The sequence below is a fragment of the Carassius gibelio genome, chromosome B25, assembly GCF_023724105.1.
Source record: "Carassius gibelio isolate Cgi1373 ecotype wild population from Czech Republic chromosome B25, carGib1.2-hapl.c, whole genome shotgun sequence".
NCBI lineage: Eukaryota > Metazoa > Chordata > Actinopteri > Cypriniformes > Cyprinidae > Carassius > Carassius gibelio.
In genome coordinates, this window is record NC_068420.1 from 21823236 (window position 1) to 21842879 (window position 19644).

The 19644-nt window shown below is 37.6% G+C and overlaps 2 protein-coding genes across 2 annotated transcripts in view; one reads left to right on the forward strand and one right to left on the reverse strand.

Annotated features, from left to right (window-relative positions):
- The first annotated feature begins 14047 nt into the window (after positions 1–14047).
- Positions 14048–16630, forward strand: LOC128014427 (small VCP/p97-interacting protein). Its single transcript, XM_052598014.1, has 4 exons — positions 14048–14489; positions 15146–15196; positions 15484–15597; positions 15751–16630. The coding sequence occupies exons 1-4, from the start codon at positions 14427–14429 to the stop codon at positions 15763–15765; spliced, it is 243 nt and encodes an 80-aa protein (XP_052453974.1). The 5' UTR covers positions 14048–14426; the 3' UTR covers positions 15766–16630.
- Positions 16631–17741: 1111 nt separating this feature from the next.
- LOC128014374 (growth arrest-specific protein 2-like) overlaps positions 17742–19644 on the reverse strand; it is a 35050-nt gene continuing 33147 nt past the window's right edge. The window contains exon 8 of the mRNA XM_052597954.1: positions 17742–17972. Coding sequence (XP_052453914.1) covers positions 17763–17972 — 210 coding nt within the window. The 3' untranslated portion in view covers positions 17742–17762. The remainder of the gene's footprint in view (positions 17973–19644) is intronic.

Genomic DNA, 19644 nt, shown 5'->3' on the forward strand with positions numbered 1-19644 from the left:
CGGTTTTTACTCGATGTCGAGCTGTTTTCAGACGCAAGAACGCTCTGCGTGAGGAGATATCACTATAACTCGATAGGTGCGTGACGAAACAGAGGGATTCATGCCAAACCTGTCCCTCAGGAAATTATGCACCAATGATATTTATCATTCCCTATTGCTCGATACATTTTATTAAAAAAATTCCTCTATGAATTTAAACAATAGTCTATGTTGTCTCTACTGTCTCTCACCAATTCTATATGGTGTGGCAAATTATTTTAGGCTACGTCAAAATACAGTTACAGCAGTGACTCTTTCTGAAAGTGTAAGGGAGCGTCCATAATTCACCAGAGCCTTGGTGAGGTTATGGAAATGTTGTGGGAACAGTGTTTTGAAATGGTTCTGAAATGTTTTGTCCAGTTTTCTTGTCATGATTAGAACGTTACTTAAAGGTTGCACAAATATTTCTTACAATATTCCCACTTTTTAACCCCAAATATAACTCTTTTTGAATGTATATTTTTAGAATTCTGAGATTTTTCAAATGTCCAGTTTTCTTGTTGTGATTTTAATGTTATTTTAAGGCTACAGAAAGATTTCCTAGAACATTCATCAAGTACAAACAACATGATAAGGACATTCTGAGAATTTCCTAAGAACATCTTTCCTTACAATGTATATAATATTAAAAAGCGACTTTTGTCGCTGCATGTTGCCAGTGGTTGGCGATGAGGTTTCAAAGTGGTTGTTCTCAATATTGGTTGCATTGACAGGGAATCAGGTTTATTGCCGCTAATTACAAACAATTTGGAGGCAAAAGACTAGATATGATCTAAATCTAAATTAAATCTGTACAAACAAACAAAAATGTTGAAGGGTTTTGAACTTAGTCACGTCACTGGACATGCCCCATCCGGTCGCAAAGGTTGCCCTTGCCACTCGAAATTGCCAGCTCTCCATTGAAATAAATGTGATTGTGTTGCTTTAATGTTGCGTGTCGCTTGTAGTGCAGGGCTTTAGTCAAAGCATTGATGACCAACCACCAGAAGTAGTTCTTGACTTTTTTTCCCCTCTGATGATATTGGTGATATACAATAAGGCCATTAGTGCACAAAACAATGAAATTGAGACAACACAATGCATACAGTAGGACTAATTCCATTGTGTTGAACTAATTTCTATGTGTTGCGGCTTCTTTGCATTGTGTTGCATCTTGTTTTCATTGTGTTGCGGCTTGTTTCCTTTGTGCCACACTAATTTCTTTGTGTTGCGGCTTATTTCCGTTGTGTTGCAGCTTGTTTCCTTTGTATTGTGTTAATTTTGTTTTGTTGCGGTTTGTTTCCGTTGTGTTGTGTTAATTTTGTTTTGTTGCCTCTTTTCGATGTGCTGCATCTTATCTTTGTTGTGTTGCTTGATGTTTCCATTGTGTTGCGTCTTGTTTTCATTGTGTTGCGTCTTGTTTTCATTATGTTGCATCATGTTTTCATTGTGTTGCGTCTTGTTTTCGTTGTGTTGCATCTTGTTTTCATTGTGTTGCGTCTTTTTTTCATTGTGTTGCATCATGTTTTCATTGTGTTGCGTCTAGTTTTCGATGTGTTGCATCTTATCTCCGTTGTGTTGCATGATGTTTCCATTGTGTTGTCTTGTTTTCGTTGTGTTGCGTCATGTTTTCATTGTGTTGCATCATGTTTCCATTGTGTTGCATCTTGTTTTCATTGTGTTGCATCATGTTTTCGCTGTGTTGTGTCTTGTTTTCATTTTGTTGCCTCTTGTTTACGTTGTGTTGCATCTTGTTTTCATTGTGTTGCATCTTGTTTTCATTGTGTTGCGTCTTGTTTTCATTGTGTTGCATCTTGTTTTCATTGTGTTGCGTCTTGTTTCCGTTGTGTTGCATCTTGTTTCCTTTGTATTGTGTTAATTTTGTTTTGTTGCGGTTTGTTTCCGTTGTGTTGTGTTAATTTTGTTTTGTTGCCTCTTTTCGATGTGCTGCATCTTATCTTTGTTGTGTTGCTTGATGTTTCCATTGTGTTGCGTCTTGTTTTCATTGTGTTGCGTCATGTTTTCGTTGTGTTGCGTCATGTTTTCTTTGAGTTGTGTCTTGTTTTCGTTGTGTTGCGTCATGTTTCTGGTTGTGTTGCTTGATGTTTCCATTGTGTTGCATCATGTTTTCATTGTGTTGCGTCATGTTTTCATTGTGTTGTGTCTTGTTTTCGATATGTTGCATCTTATCTCCGTTGTGTTGCGTGATGTTTCCATTGTGTTGTGTCTTGTTTTCGTTGTGTTGCATCATGTTTTCATTGTGTTGCATCATGTTTCCATTGTGTTGCATCTTGTTTTCATTGTGTTGCATCATGTTTTCGCTGTGTTGCATCTTGTTTTCATTGTGTTGCATCTTGTTTCCATTGTGTTGTATCTTGTTTCCGTTGTGTTGTATCTTGTTTTCATTGTGTTGCCTATTGTTTTCGTTATGTTGCGTCTTGTTTACGTTGTGTTGCATCTTGTTTTCATTGTGTTGCCTCTTGTTTTTGTTGTGTTGCGTCTTGTTTTCATTGTGTTGCATCATGTTTTCATTGTGTTGCGTCTAGTTTTCGATGTGTTGCATCTTATCTCCGTTGTGTTGCATGATGTTTCCATTGTGTTGTCTTGTTTTTGTTGTGTTGTGTCATGTTTTCATTGTGTTGCATCATGTTTCCATTGTGTTGCATCTTGTTTTCATTGTGTTGCATCATGTTTTCGCTGTGTTGTGTCTTGTTTTCATTTTGTTGCCTCTTGTTTACGTTGTGTTGCGTCTTGTTTCCATTGTGTTGCCTATTGTTTTCGTTATGTTGCGTCTTGTTTTTGTTGTGTTGCATCTTGTTTTCGTTGTGTTGCATCTTGTTTTCATTATGTTGCATCATGTTTTCATTGTGTTGCGTCTAGTTTTCGATGTGTTGCATCTTATCTCCGTTGTGTTGCGTGATGTTTCCATTGTGTTGTGTCTTGTTTTCATTGTGTTGCATCATGTTTCCATTGTGTTGCATCTTGTTTTCATTGTGTTGCATCATGTTTTCGCTGTGTTGTGTCTTGTTTTCATTTTGTTGCCTCTTGTTTACGTTGTGTTGCATCTTGTTTTCATTGTGTTGCATCTTGTTTTCATTGTGTTGCGTCTTGTTTACGTTGTGTTGCATCTTGTTTTCATTGTGTTGCATCTTGTTTTCATTGTGTTGCGTCTTGTTTCCGTTGTGTTGCGTCTTGTTTCCATTGTGTTGTGTCTTGTTTCCGTTGTGTTGCATCATGTTTCCATTGTGTTGTGTCTTGTTTCCGTTGTGTTGTATCTTGTTTTCATTGTGTTGCCTCTTGTTTACATTATTTTGCATCATGTTTTCATTGTGTTGCGTCTTGTTTTCGTTGTGTTGCATCTTGTTTTCATTGTGTTGCATCTTGTTTTCATTATGTTGCATCATGTTTTCATTGTGTTGCGTCTAGTTTTCGATGTGTTGCATCTTATCTCCGTTGTGTTGCGTGATGTTTCCATTGTGTTGTGTCTTGTTTTCATTGTGTTGCATCATGTTTCCATTGTGTTGCATCTTGTTTTCATTGTGTTGCATCATGTTTTCGCTGTGTTGTGTCTTGTTTTCATTTTGTTGCCTCTTGTTTACGTTGTGTTGCATCTTGTTTTCATTGTGTTGCATCTTGTTTTCATTGTGTTGCGTCTTGTTTACGTTGTGTTGCATCTTGTTTTCATTGTGTTGCATCTTGTTTTCATTGTGTTGCGTCTTGTTTCCGTTGTGTTGCGTCTTGTTTCCATTGTGTTGTGTCTTGTTTCCGTTGTGTTGCATCATGTTTCCATTGTGTTGTGTCTTGTTTCCGTTGTGTTGTATCTTGTTTTCATTGTGTTGCCTCTTGTTTACATTATTTTGCATCATGTTTTCATTGTGTTGCGTCTTGTTTTCGTTGTGTTGCATCTTGTTTTCATTGTGTTGCCTCTTGTTTACCTTATGTTGCATCATGTTTTCATTCTGTTGCGTCTTGTTTTCGATGTGTTGCATCTTATCTCCGTTGTGTTGTGTCTTGTTTTCATTGTGTTGCGTCATGTTTTCGTTGTGTTGCATCTTGTTTACATTGTGTTGCATCATGTTTTCGTTATGTTGCGTCTTGTTTTTATTGTGTTGCGGCTTCTTTCCGTTGTGTTGCATCTTGTTTTCATTGTGTTGCATCTTGTTTACATTGTGTTGCCTCTTGTTTTCGTTGTGTTGCGTCTTGTTTTCGCTGTGTTGCCTCTTGTTTTCGTTGTGTTGCGTCTTGTTTTCCTTGTGTTGTATCTTGTTTTCGCTGTGTTGTGTTTTCGTTGTGTTGTGTCTTGTTTTCGTTGTGTTGCATCTTGTTTACGTTGTGTTGCCTCTTGTTTTCGTTGTGTTGTGTCTTGTTTCCGTTGTGTTGCCTCTTGTTTTCGTTGTGTTGCGTCTTGTTTTCCTTGTGTTGTATCTTGTTTTCGCTGTGTTGTGTTTTGTTTTCGTTGTGTTGCATCTTGTTTACGTTGTGTTGCATTTTGTTTTCGTTGTGTTGCATCTTGTTTACGTTGTGTTGCGTTTTGTTTTCGTTGTGTTGCATCTTGTTTACGTTGTGTTGCCTCTTGTTTTCGTTGTGTTGCGTCTTGTTTTCCTTGTGTTGTATCTTGTTTTCGCTGTGTTGTGTTTTGTTTTCGTTGTGTTGCATCTTGTTTACGTTGTGTTGCGTTTTGTTTTCGTTGTGTTGCATCTTGTTTACGTTGTGTTGCGTTTTGTTTTCGTTGTGTTGCATCTTGTTTACGTTGTGTTGCATCTTGTTTACGTTGTGTTGCATCTTGTTTACGTTGTGTTGCATCTTGTTTACGTTGTGTTGCCTCTTGTTTTCCTTGTGTTGCATCTTGTTTACGTTGTGTTGCGTTTTGTTTTCGTTGTGTTGCATCTTGTTTACGTTGTGTTGCGTTTTGTTTTCGTTGTGTTGCATCTGTTTACGTTGTGTTGCATCTTGTTTACGTTGTGTTGCATCTTATTTTCCTTGTGTTGTATCTTGTTTTCGCTGTGTTGTGTTTTGTTTGCATTGTGTTGTGTCTTGTTTTCGTTGTGTTGCATCTTGTTTACATTGTGTTGTGTTTTGTTTCCGTTGTGTTGCATCTTGTTTTCATTGTGTTGCATCTTGTTTTCATTGTGTTGCATCTTGTTTACGTTGTGTTGCATCTTGTTTTCGTTGTGTTGCCTCTTGTTTCTGTTGTGTTGCATCTTGTTTTCGCTGTGTTGCCTCTTGTTTTCTTTGTGTTGCGTCTTGTTTTCCTTGTGTTGTATCTGGTTTTCGCTGTGTTGTGTTTTGTTTTCGTTGTGTTGTGTCTTGTTTCCGTTGTGTTGCCTCTTGTTTTCATTGTGTTGCGTCTTGTTTTCGATGTGTTGCATCTTATCTCCGTTGTGTTGCGTGATGTTTCCATTGTGTTGTGTCTTGTTTTCATTGTGTTGCATCATGTTTCCATTGTGTTGCATCTTGTTTTCATTGTGTTGCATCATGTTTTCGCTGTGTTGTGTCTTGTTTTCATTTTGTTGCCTCTTGTTTTCGTTGTGTTGCATCTTGTTTTCATTGTGTTGCATCTTGTTTTCATTGTGTTGCGTCTTGTTTACTTTGTGTTGCATCTTGTTTTCATTGTGTTGCGTCTTGTTTTCATTGTGTTGCGTCTTGTTTCCGTTGTGTTGCGTCTTGTTTCCATTGTGTTGTGTCTTGTTTCCGTTGTGTTGCATCATGTTTCCATTGTGTTGTGTCTTGTTTCCGTTGTGTTGTATCTTGTTTTCATTGTGTTGCCTCTTGTTTACATTATTTTGCATCATGTTTTCATTGTGTTGCGTCTTGTTTTCGTTGTGTTGCATCTTGTTTTCATTGTGTTGCCTCTTGTTTACATTATGTTGCATCATGTTTTCATTGTGTTGCGTCTTGTTTTCGATGTGTTGCATCTTATCTCCGTTGTGTTGTGTCTTGTTTTCATTGTGTTGCGTCATGTTTTCGTTGTGTTGCATCTTGTTTACATTGTGTTGCATCATGTTTTCGTTATGTTGCGTCTTGTTTTTATTGTGTTGCGGCTTCTTTCCGTTGTGTTGCATCTTGTTTTCATTGTGTTGCATCTTGTTTACATTGTGTTGCCTCTTGTTTTCGTTGTGTTGCATCTTGTTTTCGCTGTGTTGCCTCTTGTTTTCGTTGTGTTGCGTCTTGTTTTCCTTGTGTTGTATCTTGTTTTCGCTGTGTTGTGTTTTCGTTGTGTTGTGTCTTGTTTTCGTTGTGTTGCATCTTGTTTACGTTGTGTTGCCTCTTGTTTTCGTTGTGTTGTGTCTTGTTTCCGTTGTGTTGCCTCTTGTTTTCGTTGTGTTGCGTCTTGTTTTCCTTGTGTTGTATCTTGTTTTCGCTGTGTTGTGTTTTGTTTTCGTTGTGTTGCATCTTGTTTACGTTGTGTTGCGTTTTGTTTTCGTTGTGTTGCATCTTGTTTACGTTGTGTTGCGTTTTGTTTTCGTTGTGTTGCATCTTGTTTACGTTGTGTTGCCTCTTGTTTTCGTTGTGTTGCGTCTTGTTTTCCTTGTGTTGTATCTTGTTTTCGCTGTGTTGCGTTTTGTTTTCGTTGTGTTGCATCTTGTTTACGTTGTGTTGCGTTTTGTTTTCGTTGTGTTGCATCTTGTTTACGTTGTGTTGCATCTTGTTTACGTTGTGTTGCATCTTGTTTACGTTGTGTTGCCTCTTGTTTTCCTTGTGTTGCATCTTGTTTACGTTGTGTTGCGTTTTGTTTTCGTTGTGTTGCATCTTGTTTACGTTGTGTTGCGTTTTGTTTTCGTTGTGTTGCATCTGTTTACGTTGTGTTGCATCTTGTTTACGTTGTGTTGCATCTTGTTTTCCTTGTGTTGTATCTTGTTTTCGCTGTGTTGTGTTTTGTTTGCATTGTGTTGTGTCTTGTTTTCGTTGTGTTGCATCTTGTTTACATTGTGTTGTGTTTTGTTTCCGTTGTGTTGCATCTTGTTTTCATTGTGTTGCATCTTGTTTTCATTGTGTTGCATCTTGTTTACGTTGTGTTGCATCTTGTTTTCGTTGTGTTGCCTCTTGTTTCTGTTGTGTTGCATCTTGTTTTCGCTGTGTTGCCTCTTGTTTTCTTTGTGTTGCGTCTTGTTTTCCTTGTGTTGTATCTGGTTTTCGCTGTGTTGTGTTTTTTTTTCGTTGTGTTGTGTCTTGTTTCCGTTGTGTTGCCTCTTGTTTTCATTGTGTTGCGTCTTGTTTTCGTTGTGTTGTGTTTTGTTTTCGTTGTGTTGTGTTTTGTTTTCTTTGTGTTGCGTCTTGTTTTCCTTGTGTTGTATCTGGTTTTCGCTGTGTTGTGTTTTGTTTTCGTTGTGTTGTGTCTTGTTTCCGTTGTGTTGTATCTGGTTTTCGCTGTGTTGCCTCTTGTTTTCTTTGTGTTGCGTTTTGTTTTCCTTGTGTTGTATCTGGTTTTCGCTGTGTTGTGTTTTGTTTTCGTTGTGTTGTGTCTTGTTTCTGTTGTGTTGTATATTGTTTTCGCTGTGTTGTGTTTTGTTTTCGTTATGCTGCAGCTTATTTTCATTGTGTTGCAGCTTGTTTTTGTTGTGTTGCGTCATGTTTTCGTTGTGTTGTGTCTTGTTTCCGTTGTGTTGCATCTTGTTCTCGCTGTGTTGCATCTTGTGTTCGTTATGCTGCAGCTTATTTTCATTGTGTTGCAGCTTGTTTTTGTTGTGTTGCGTCATGTTTTCGTTGTGTTGTCTTGTTTTTTTGTGTTGCAGCTTGTTTCCATTGTGTTGCATCTTGTTTTCATTGTGGTGCGTCTTGTTTTTTTGTGTTGCAGCTTGTTTCCATTGTGTTGCATCTTGTTTTCATTGTGGTGCGTCTTGTTTTTATTGTGTTGTGGCTTGTTTCCATTGTGTTGCATCTTGTTTTCGTTGTGTTGCTGCTTATTTTCATTGTGTTGCAGCTTGTTTCCTTTGTATTGTGTTAATTTTGTTGTGTTGCAGCTTGTTTTCATTGTGTTGCATCTTCTTTTCATTGTGTTGTATCTTGTTTTCTTTGTGTTGCAGTTTGTTTTCATTGTGTTGCATCTTGTTTTCGTTGTGTTGCGGCTTCATTACATTGTGTTGTGTTATTTTTGTTATGTCGCAGCCTGTTTCTGTTGCGGCTTGTTTCCATTGTGTTGCTGCTCTTTTCTGTTGTGTTACGGATTGTTTCCTTTGTGTTGTGCTAATTTTAGCTATATAAAGTTTGCACAAAACTAAATGATCTGATTTGTCATTTCTTGGCTGCATAATTTCAAAACCATCAACATCAATTCCATGTGACAGTATTGAATCTAGAGTATGATTTAGACAATGAGTAGGTCCTGAAACGTGTTGTCTAACACCAATAGAGTTCAGAATGTCTATAAATGCTGATCCCAAGAATCTTTTTCATTATCAACATGGATATTAAAATCATTAACCATTAAAACTTTATCTGCAGCCAGCACTAGCTTAGCTGACATGTTATTTTAGATCTAAGTTTGGGTTTAGGAGTGACTGCATATGATCCACAGACAGTGATAGCCAAACCTTTGAGACGCTGTCTTTATATGTCATGGCTGGACAGATGAAATTCAATGCACCCTATCCCATTCTGACTGAAATGACACATATCCTATGCAGGTTTCCAAACTGATAAAGAGTCTGACGGCGCTGGTAAAAAAGTGTAAGTAATCAATATCTATTCAGGTTAGTGCTGACACCTCAACCTTGAGTGACAAATGACAGAGACATCTGCTGAGACCAGCAAAAAAACAATCAATCATACACTATATCGCACCCACATACATGAAAACATTCAGACTGCGGCAGCATGAATATGAATGATATCTACACTGCACTGATGTATACTGACAAATGTTAATTAGCTAAGTCAAGCACCTTGACAGGTGATTGCATGATTAAGTTGACAAGTGAAATTGGCTACAGGGAAAGGTTTGGAACTGGTTTGGAAAGAGCACAGCCATGTAGCTAGCAAATGCATAGTAATACACTAAAAGTGCAGTCACATTAGTGAAAAATTGTCACAAAAGTCTGGGTCCATTGTCTGCATGAAGCACAACTCAAACAGAAGTCATTTAGAACTGAGTAACGTTCTGTTGGACAGCATGATGAATTCGAGTTACCAACTTGAATCTGTTGCAAAATCTGCATGAAAAAAATTATTCTTCCTCACATGGTATACCCAAATCTGTGGCTTCCAGAAAAAATGTGACGCAACTTAACAAACATCTTAGCATAGCATCGCATTGCAAACACCAACAACTTAGCAGTTACTTTGAATGGGGAAGCATTAGTAACAATCTCTTCAGAAAATATAAAAACCTAGTTTATGTGCTTAACAGACTCTTTCTTGTCAAGTGACTGTTAATTACCAGAGCAGGATGCCATGAATTAGTGATAGGAATACCCGGATCCTTTTAGAGAGCTCAGCTCAGTAATAAGAACAGGCTCTTCTGCACCCCAAACAGTTCTCTATTTAGCACCACTTCCAGCTTTCATTTAAATTATTCAAAGTAATTACACTAAACCTTTCCAAAATACCACATTTGTGCATTACTTGTGCTATAAAATCCTTGAATTGTGTAAAAAAAATTACAGATCTATTACAGAATATTACAGTGAACTATCAAAAAATAAACCAGTCCAAATGAATCATACTCAGAATGGAACATGGTGTGCCAGATTAACACAATTTGTAGTAAACTTGTGAAAGAAGTAACCAAAGGGCATGGACCTTGTGAAGGGTCAGTTACACTTCAACAACTATATCATACAATTATACAGAGCTACTGCAAGATGGCTGTAAACGTGTTTCCCTGACGCATACGGTCTATAAACTTAAATGAATCTGTAGTCCTTAGGTTTCACCTTAAGTTTCAACCAAATCTAAACGTTCTATTGTTTTCCATGATATCTAAAACGCATTGCACAATGTTCATTAAGAGCAGGAACTTATAAAGCATAAAACAGAGCTGAACACTCAATAAAGAGAATAACACAAGCAACAACACAATTTTTGGCACAAATGGCACCCCATATTTTATGTGTTGAAGGCACCTAAGCCTCTTTAAACGATTAATCATGACACTCTAAATCTGAAAGCGCTTTTGTGAAATACAGAATGAGCCCTTTTGCACTTGGCAGATTCAAAAGATGAGTTTTTCTTTGTATTGCTTCCTAGAAAACTGCAATCAATTACAATAAATTATACAAAGAGCGTCTCTTCTCATCCAGGATTACTCATCTCTCTCTTCCGTCCTCTTTGATGTGTATTTTCTTCAGTACCCGATGTTTAGGTGGTCAGATGAGAGGCGGTTATAATCGAGATGGGCATGTGCATAGGGTTGCGTCACACTCATCCAAACACTTTAATGTCAGAGGCGTGATAAACAACACATAAACACAGATGCATCCCAGAACATGACTGCTGGAAAGCCAGAATATGTGAGACGGTTTCCATGTATTATTGAGCTTCTCTGTCCTCATTTTCATCCCCCAACCTGTCTGTGTTTTTCACTTCTGCAATCGCATGTACCATCTGCCTCCACTATGATCTCTGTAGTGTCCTGCTGGAGCACATGTTTGTCCTCTCAACAACACCCCTGCTGCACATTCATAGTGTGATTCGTCACCATAATGGATGTGTTTTCTTGCTGATTAGCCCTGGTCTTGTTCTGAAATCCTGGTCAAATGACTTTGCTGCAGTGCGCCGCATGTCATTTCCTGAGGGCTGATGCTGCCCCCTACTGGAGACATTAAAATGTGTTCATGTGCCCCAGGGAACTGAACACTTCTGTCACTCCATACTAGCAGTCTTGGCTTGCCAGTCAAAGGGTCTTATTATATTAGTCTGCTATATCACAGCATGGCATGGGATGTCACGCACAGCTGGACAGCAATCAATTATTTAAATGAAGATTTCAAGAAATGATTTCCAAAGCAACAAGATCCTACCAAACTTTGTTTATCTTAAAGCTTCTGGGTGATTTGTGCCTCTGTGAAGAATTAAAGCAGAGCATCACAGTCTCTTTGACTGATTAAATATTCATCAGAGGTTAAATCAATAAAGCAAGAGGAAACAACAGACCGAGAGCATGTTCTTCTTAGAGTTCAGTGTGAGCTTATCACTTCATCACTTCAGACTGAATGAATCTATGTGTGCAGGGTATTTCAGACAGTTCGTGCTATTGATTTCATTTGTTTCTCTCATTTGGCAGTGAATCATTTCAACAACACAAACCTGTGGAAATAACAGTCAAGTCAAGTCAACCATGTAATGAAGGCAGGTTGCAGCTCAAAGTCGAACTGTGTTTTTAAGACAAGGGTATTTTCTTCCTTTGTTTTTGAATTGTCATTGGTTTCCTAATCGCTTCACTGTGTAAACCTAGCTGAAAAGCTATCGAATACAGTTTAACATGCTTCCCAAAACTCCCTGGGGTGTATTTATAATATTTTTTCTTCCAGAAGACTGAATGACAATCAATCCCACCACAGCAAACAAACAGCTGTTCACCATCACACAACATCTGGATCCAGGATCTGGACAAATTTACTACGTACACCTATATTTTCCACTGCATGTCAAACATAGTTCTGTGTTTTGACTTCTATTTCGTCCACATATGTATTCATTCATTCATTCATTCATTTATTTATCCATTTATTTATTCATTTATTTATTATTTGAACACTTTTTGCATGTTACAATGTTATTTTCATGTTATTAGCACATTAATATTGCCACAGAATGTAAACTACATTATCGCACAACCTCAGCTGCTTGATTGCTTATATCATCACATATTATCATCCAAATTTAATTTGCTAAATGCAACTATAATGTACAGCCATGTGCATTAAATATATTATAAGCAATAACATCATGATTGTTTGTAAAGCTGCAATGTATATTGCACTACAAATAAAAGTCTTGACATTTCCCGCCATTTCAATTATTAAAAATTGGAAAGGGACTTTACAATTCTACATTTCTACATGAACAATTGCAAACTGAGTGTGTTGAATGAGACAAATAATATAAAGTGGATAACCACGTTTAAATGATAATGAGTGGTGTCAACTGGTTTTGATTTAAAGGACTAGTTTCATACTGCTTTAACAGCAGTGAACTCAAAGTAGTGAGACTCATTTGCCTGATCGATAGACTCAGACTTCCTCTCATATTGATTATTTAGTAACAAATAACTCTCCTAAATGCTCTGGAGTCAGAACCTCTTTAGATGAACACACTTCCACTTCATCCTTTAAAAAGCCAGTGTGACACTTCTGTCTGGTATGATGGAGCAGAAATGTATGAATTATGCAACGATAAAAAGTCTTGTGTCACATTTCACCTTAAACTAATCAGAAAAAAAGACAAAAAGAAAAAAAAAAATCATATTTTGTGTTAATTATGAACTGACTGCAAAAAGAAAGGTATTTTTTTAGCTCTAATGTGTAAACTTTTCAAGACAGAACTAGGAGTTTGATAATAAGAGAATATCAAAAGCTAATTAATGAAATGCTGAGAACTGATAGAAACTGATTAACTGATACAAAAACCAAATCAACCCTAAAACAGCAATACAACATTAAGCAAATAATACAAAAAGTTATGAAAAGGTGTGTTCAAATATAACACAATCACAATAGTTCAGCTTCAGTGTGCAGATGAACACAGCTGATTACCAGATGTCTGTGATGATGAAGGTCCTGGCCATGTCTCCAGCTCCAAGCTTTCGGTCTCCCTGCGCTCCGACTGCACTGGCTCAAACTGCATCTCTGTCCCAAACTGTGTTCAAGCCCCTTACCGCTGATGCTCATCCATTGTGGCGTTTTGAACTAGTTGGAAATAAAGTTATATTCAGCAGAAACGCTGGCAGCAGTTATGAGCCAACACTGATGTTTATTTGTGCTCAGCCACAGATGGGGTGGAGTTTTACACACTCCACATTTGCAAAAAAAATTACAGGCACAGATAATGTAACGGTAGGCCACTAACAACAATCTCCCATCAATAATGGATTAGCCCTGTGTTATAGTTTACTGTGCCGTAAGTGCTGTATTTTGAGTGCACACTTGACTTACTTTTATTGTGCAGTGATTATGACCCTAACACAAACTCCTACTGTATCTCCACGTGTGATCATGGAGCTCAGACAGAGTGAACATCAGGTTCTTGGCCACCACACTAACCCAAGCCCTTCTCCATCAGCTGCTCAGCTCTATAGGAAGAGTCCTGGTTGTTTCAAACTTCTTCCATAATGGAGTTAATTATCAAATAAATAAAATAATAATAATAATAATAATATCCGTTATATGGACTATGGTAAATGCTGTGATATTATGATACTCCAATACTGTGACTTTTTACTTATCGGATAAAAAAAATCATCCTACTAAATTTTTTTATGCGGAGGCTATTTGTAGAATTTATGCACATTTTGGTGTCTCCATGCAGAGTTTTTTTAAATACGTTATTCCAAAATGAACATTAAAAATAGGTGGATGAAAACATATATTGACAGATCAGTCCGAGTCAGTCAACTGTCCTGAGCGTCTTTCACACTGACCTCCAGACATCTGACCTGGTCATAATCAAATATGTTAGCTTTGCTTGGCAGCATAAAGGAAATGAATGCAATTGTTTGTAAATTTGACTGAAAATGAAAGTAAATGAGGGGAGTTGAATGATTCCTTGTCCTGTGGCTCCCTCTAGTGGACTGCAGTTGTCCTAGAGAGGGCAGTTTTGCTCAGCCGATGCAATGGGAAACCTTTGATTTCTGATAATTATTTATGTGAAAACTGTTAGAAAATATATAGAAACAAACTACAGATCAGGTCCAAGGTCTCTGACGGGTTTGGTTGCCTGTAGCCATTATTACAAGTCTTTTTCACAAACTATGTCCACAATTATCCATGACATTAGACATGGTATTACTATGGTATTGAGGCAAAGTGCTTTTAATCATAATAAACAGTAGTACAGTGATGTGTCTTCCGTGCGGCAGCAGGGCGCTGCTGAGCTGCACTTCCCTCGACTGACAGAGCAGCTGTAATCGTGTCCTTCTGACAGCTACACTGTCAGCTGAAGTAATACATCTTATTTATACAGCAAACCAAAAACAAATGTCGGGAGGCCTGAGAAAGAGGTTCACATTCGTCTGTTAGTGTGGTAAAGGTTATTTAGCGGCAGCGCTAGCTGGCTAAAGTAGCTCAGAACTGCTTTGTTTACATTCCTAGTTCAGTTCAAGCAGCTTTCATAGAGGGTTTATAGCAGCATATAAAAGCTGTTAGACTGTTAGAGACACAATCTCAGCGGCCTGGCGCATCATAGGTGCTCAATTTGACCCTGATTTGGCTAAAACAAGTAATATTTGTGCCTGTGCTTCATTAAACGCCAGTATGGGGATGTGTTTGCCCTGTCTGAGTGGAGCTGAGGATGATGCAGCAGTCACACCAGACCCCGTGAGTCCTGGACATTCATCTGCTTCAGATGTTTAACGGAGTAAAGTCTGCGTCAAATAATGACGTCGGAGTGGCTGTCCGTGACATTATGAATGAAACTTAAGACGTTAATAGATTTATTTGATTATTGTGGGGAAAATTCTGAAATGTAATGGTGTAATTAATACTCTCTTTGATTTAAAGCCACTATAGTTGTCGCCAAATCTTTATTTAAAACATAGCCTATTATTTGCTATAATAACAAGACAGAAATAAAGACATATTTTTAGGTAACATGAGTTCACTTTCCCTTGCTGATCAATATTTTAAATTTTATTTTATTCAGTTAATTATTACTTTTTTAGTTTATATATATATATATATATATATAGTTTATTCATTCATTTGTTTATTTTCCTCGTGTATTGGTGTTTTTCCTTGTGTTTGTGTGGCCTTGTTTGTGATTTTTTTTTTTTTTTAACTTTGAGGTTCTCCTGAAGGTGCTTGTACAGTGTGAATACACGCGCACACACACACACACACAGATATATATATATATATATATATATATATATATATATATTTATATATATATATATATATATATTTGTCAAGACTTAGGTCTATACTTCTGTCTGTTTTTGAGCAAAACATTTATTATATTTTCTTTTCCATAGGAGACGAGGAGAAGACAGCTAGCGGAGGCTGCAGAGAAGAGACAGAAAGAGGTCTGACAGCGTTACACACAGACATGAGTAATATCCATGCTGTTTAGTTAAGTGTAGCTCTATCTAGTGAAATAGACGTTTACAAGTACAAATAAGTTTTGCTTGCATCTTAGAAAAGAGCTGTTGTTAGATAAACACTTTATTTAAGCTGAAAAGTACCACAACGTGAACCCGTTTATAACATATTTCTGGAGATTTGAGCCTTTATTATTACTGCTGGACTGGTTAATGTTGGATCTGTCTCTGAAATGTATGGTGTAGTAGCAGTATTTTGTCTGTGTGTGTAGACCACCTGCAGAGGTATCAAAAACCCAGAAGCCTTGGAGAGGAAAAAGAAGAAACTAGAAGAGACAGAGAAACAGAGCATGACCTCTGCAGCTTCTGGAGGCGGTGGGCTGAAGGTACACACATTATTTACATTCTTATTATTTACACAACAGAGGACACTTTTCTGTCCCAGTATTATTACTATTATTTAATATGGACAGCATCTCCTAAAGTCTAGCTAGCCTCTCTCTCTCTCTCTCTCTCTCTCTCTCTCTCTCTCTCTCCAGTGGCAGGTTGGCTAACACAGGCTGAAGGGAAGATCGCTGATGTGTCCACTGCGGGGGTCACCCTTCATCCACACTGACTTGAGAGATTCTTCGGTTCTGATTTTGAAGTGTACACTAGCTAGGAGAGTTTGCATAGACTCTAGATTTTTTGCCAAGCTCTTGCACTGAACTCCTCATCCTCCAGGCCTTCTGATTGGCCAGAGTGCATTCAGGCCACACCCCTTTAAATGCCAAGATGGGCTAGCTAGTGGGTTTATGGGTCTTTAGCAATTCATGTTTTGTTTTGTTTTGTTTTATCCCCTTCAACCTGTTCAGTTTGTGTTCATGCATCATTTCAGACACGCAGCTTTTGTTCCGATGTGCTTTCTATTTTTAACATTAGTAGAATCCTCAGATCTGAATGTCATTTTAATACCAATTTATACAACTGAACAGCATCTTTTATATTGAATTTTGGATAATACATATATAGCCACTTGTAGTTATGCATCAGTTACCAGTGCATTTTGCGATTGGGCATGACTTGAAGTATAATAATAATAATAATGCATATTATGTCAGTAAGCACTTTCACTGCCTGTTGATTGTACGACTTGCTGTTCTTATGAACCAAATTGAATGTGCATCACTTTATCTCATGAGATGCATTGATTTCTCACCGTTTTCCGAAGGCTACTGACTGTCTTCCGTTAAGAAAATCTTAACTTAAAGCATTTAAACTCAACATCCATACAGTATGTCCATATATTTTATCTTTAGAAACTCATCTTATTGCCTTTAATGCATTTATTTGATGTATTGCTCATGAGTTGTAATGTCTGCCTACAGCAACTCATTCACTGCTTGAGGCAGGGAAACAAATAAACAAGTGAAACATCTTCCCAGGTTTCATTCAGAGTGGGTTATCAACATCAGACACTGTATAACAGTAATCTAAAAGTATTGCAGTGTTCATGTTTACCAGTAGAGGGCAGCGGCACACTTTCTGTTCAGGAACTGTATTGAAGCGCATCAGCAAAGAAATCTTGTGTTTGAATGAACAACCAACGGAAATATCTCCTTTGCCTTGTAACCGATGACCTCTGGCCTCTTCAGTTCTGTTCTGATGAGTGGCATGAACAGTGTTGGGGAAAGTTACTTTTAAAACTAATGCAATACAATATTGCATTACTTAAGTTACTTTTAATGCAACGGAATGCACTACTTTTTATCATCTGGGCTGGGTTTGCTTTAAAACCCAAACGCTTTGCCAACTCTAAAGGCCCTTTCACACCAGAAGTCAAAATAACGGAAGTGCCTCTGCATCTCACTCACAGTTTCTCTCAACACGAGACAGGAGAGATGTCAGTGAATAAATAGGAAATCAAAGTAACTTGCGTTACTTATTTGAAAAAGTAACTTTTAAAGTAATGCATTACTTTACTAGTTACATGAAAAAGTAATTGATGTGTATCTCGCTTTACTTGTTGTAATGCGTTACGATCAACACTTGGCTTGAACAGATTACGTTCTCCAACAGAGCATGTTCAGCACAGTATTATACAATACATGTCAGAAAATATATATATCATGACATCAAAAGAGCAAAAGAATACACCCCCCAAAAAGTCATTAGTATTAGTATAGGAAGCACTAAATAATATAGCCACCAGGGTAGAAGTAAATACTTGAATTCATCCAGCGATTTCATTACATAAAGACACTATTAAATGTAAAAGGTTATTATGCCATTTATATTTAATCAATTAAACAATAAGAGGCTAAAAAGAAATGTAAGAAATTGGTATACAAAAAACAGCCTTGTTTCTGGATTCCAGTTCAGTAATTTGTTATGCACAGACTAATTGATTTAAACTGTTATTTGTGTATTATGATTAGCTTTTTTCTTTAACATTTTTAGTTCTAGAGGCCAGTAGAAGTCTATGTGTCCTCCTGGCATCTACAACGCCTAGCCAGTGAGCTGTGCTTCAAAGTTACGATAAAAGTCATCATTTCTTTAGTACATTTCTTCTTTATTTCTTGCTTTTGTAGTGAGCCGCCACTACCAGATAGCTGTCAGGTGCGAGGTCTTTGATGTTAGGAGATTTGCCAGAGATGGGTGATATCTTTCCTTCCACACGAGAGATCTGGAGCATGCGACATGGGTCATGCTTCAGCAGGTAGCTCTCGAACGTCTCCCAGCCTCCACCAACTCGCACCATCACATGTTTATTATGCAGCATCTAGAGAGACCGAGACAAATACTTTACTGATAGATAAACATATGCAAGTATGTGAAAGTAGACTCTTTTAGCTTCCCTAGCTTGATTTTAAGCATCTCTGGCCAGATTGCAATCCTCGGGAGGTGAGATGCGTGGCATTTGAACACTCTGACCCACTTGAAAACTGATGTTTGTTAGCACCGAAGGAATGCAATGTTACTGAGTGCGACTACCTGTTTTGCATCTGGGTTAATGCATACATAACTGGATGTTACAAACAGGTTGGCAAAGTCTGACAGAATGGAGGCCTGTGGCCTGTAGAAGTGTGTAAGCAACACTTCCAAGTACGTCCAACTTCGAACCCAGTAACTGGGCTTAAACCAGAATGTGTAGAACTGATTAAATAAAGTGGTGCCGTGACCCGGATGGATATGAGTGTATAAAGACCAGCTGGTTTGAGATAGCTGTGCAGGTAAACGTCAATCCCTTAGTAAACCTCATGCTATTAGCATCTCATAAGTGTGCACAACTCCCATCCTGGTTATTGCCAATTTGAGCTCTGCTCGAAGTGGAACATGTGAAACCAGTTACAGTGGTGTTGTACGGAGTGACCCAGATGGGGGAGCCCAGCAAGAAGCAGTTGTGCAGGTAAATCTCACTCTCCTGGCTACAAGAGGCATGCTATTGGCCAGACTCCGTGACTGCAGCCAGTTCAAACCCCCACAGAGTGAGCCAAGAAGAAACGATCACATATGCAAGTAGTTCTTTTTTTTTTTTTTTTTTTTTTTAAACTAAGGCTCAATTTTCAGCATGTCAGAACATGTTAAGTGAGACTGTTTGCTTGCAATGCATTGGCAAAGCATTTGTGTCTACAAAGAGTGTTTCAGACCTAATCCTGATATTCATGAAAGCTCATTTGGGGGAAAAAGTCTCGGCTATCAAACTCTTTTAACAGCTCTAGTGCTATAATCACACCCTTTATTGACTTTCTGTCACCTGCGGTTCCTACTGTGAAGCTCCCTCCAGGCAGAGAGCAGTTCGAGTCGCTGAGATGAGGGGCTGTATTTCCTGTGAATTATTTTTTCAGGTGTCTACATTCCCCAGAGGTCTAAATTCAGGAGCAATGTGATATAAGTTTTATACAACAGTTCAAAAAAAGTAAATATTGAGTGTGTTACATTTATACATCTGAAAATTTGTGCAGTTCAAAACAGCACTATGGTGTTTCGTTCTAATGATATCAATGTCAAGTCAATGATTCAATAATCTATTCATAAAAAGCATGCATAAATTATTATTATTATTATTATTATTATTTGTGCTTCTATCACTCATTTCTGATGCGATACTTGAAAATGCGCATAAAAACGTTGATGGAAACAAAGCTAATGTTATTATTTTTTGTTTTATTCTCATGTAATTCTATTGAAAATGAGTGAAATTTAAGTCTATTCTTAATCACCCTAAAATAGGGTTCATTTTATTTATACAAAATGTTCTGAGGTGAAATATAAGGCTGAAATTTCTTTGTGAGTTTAAGGTTGAATCTTTGGTTTGGATTTACATTTACAACTCAATTTTAATGCACAAATACATCATTAATGAATTTTAATTTCTTCTGTAACCAATAATAATCAATCTTAGCTTAATTCTCTCAAAGCGCACACACGTAGAGCTCTGAAGTATACACCAT

Bases quoted from the DNA above. Each gene is read 5' to 3' on its own strand.
- LOC128014427 (XM_052598014.1), top strand. From the start codon at position 14,427: ATGGGGATGTGTTTGCCCTGTCTGAGTGGAGCTGAGGATGATGCAGCA. The intron at 14,490-15,145 runs GTGAGTCCTGGA...TCTTTTCCATAG, and splicing joins CAGCAGTCACACCAGACCCC to GAGACGAGGAGAAGACAGCT. The intron at 15,197-15,483 runs GTCTGACAGCGT...CTGTGTGTGTAG, and splicing joins CAGAGAAGAGACAGAAAGAG to ACCACCTGCAGAGGTATCAA.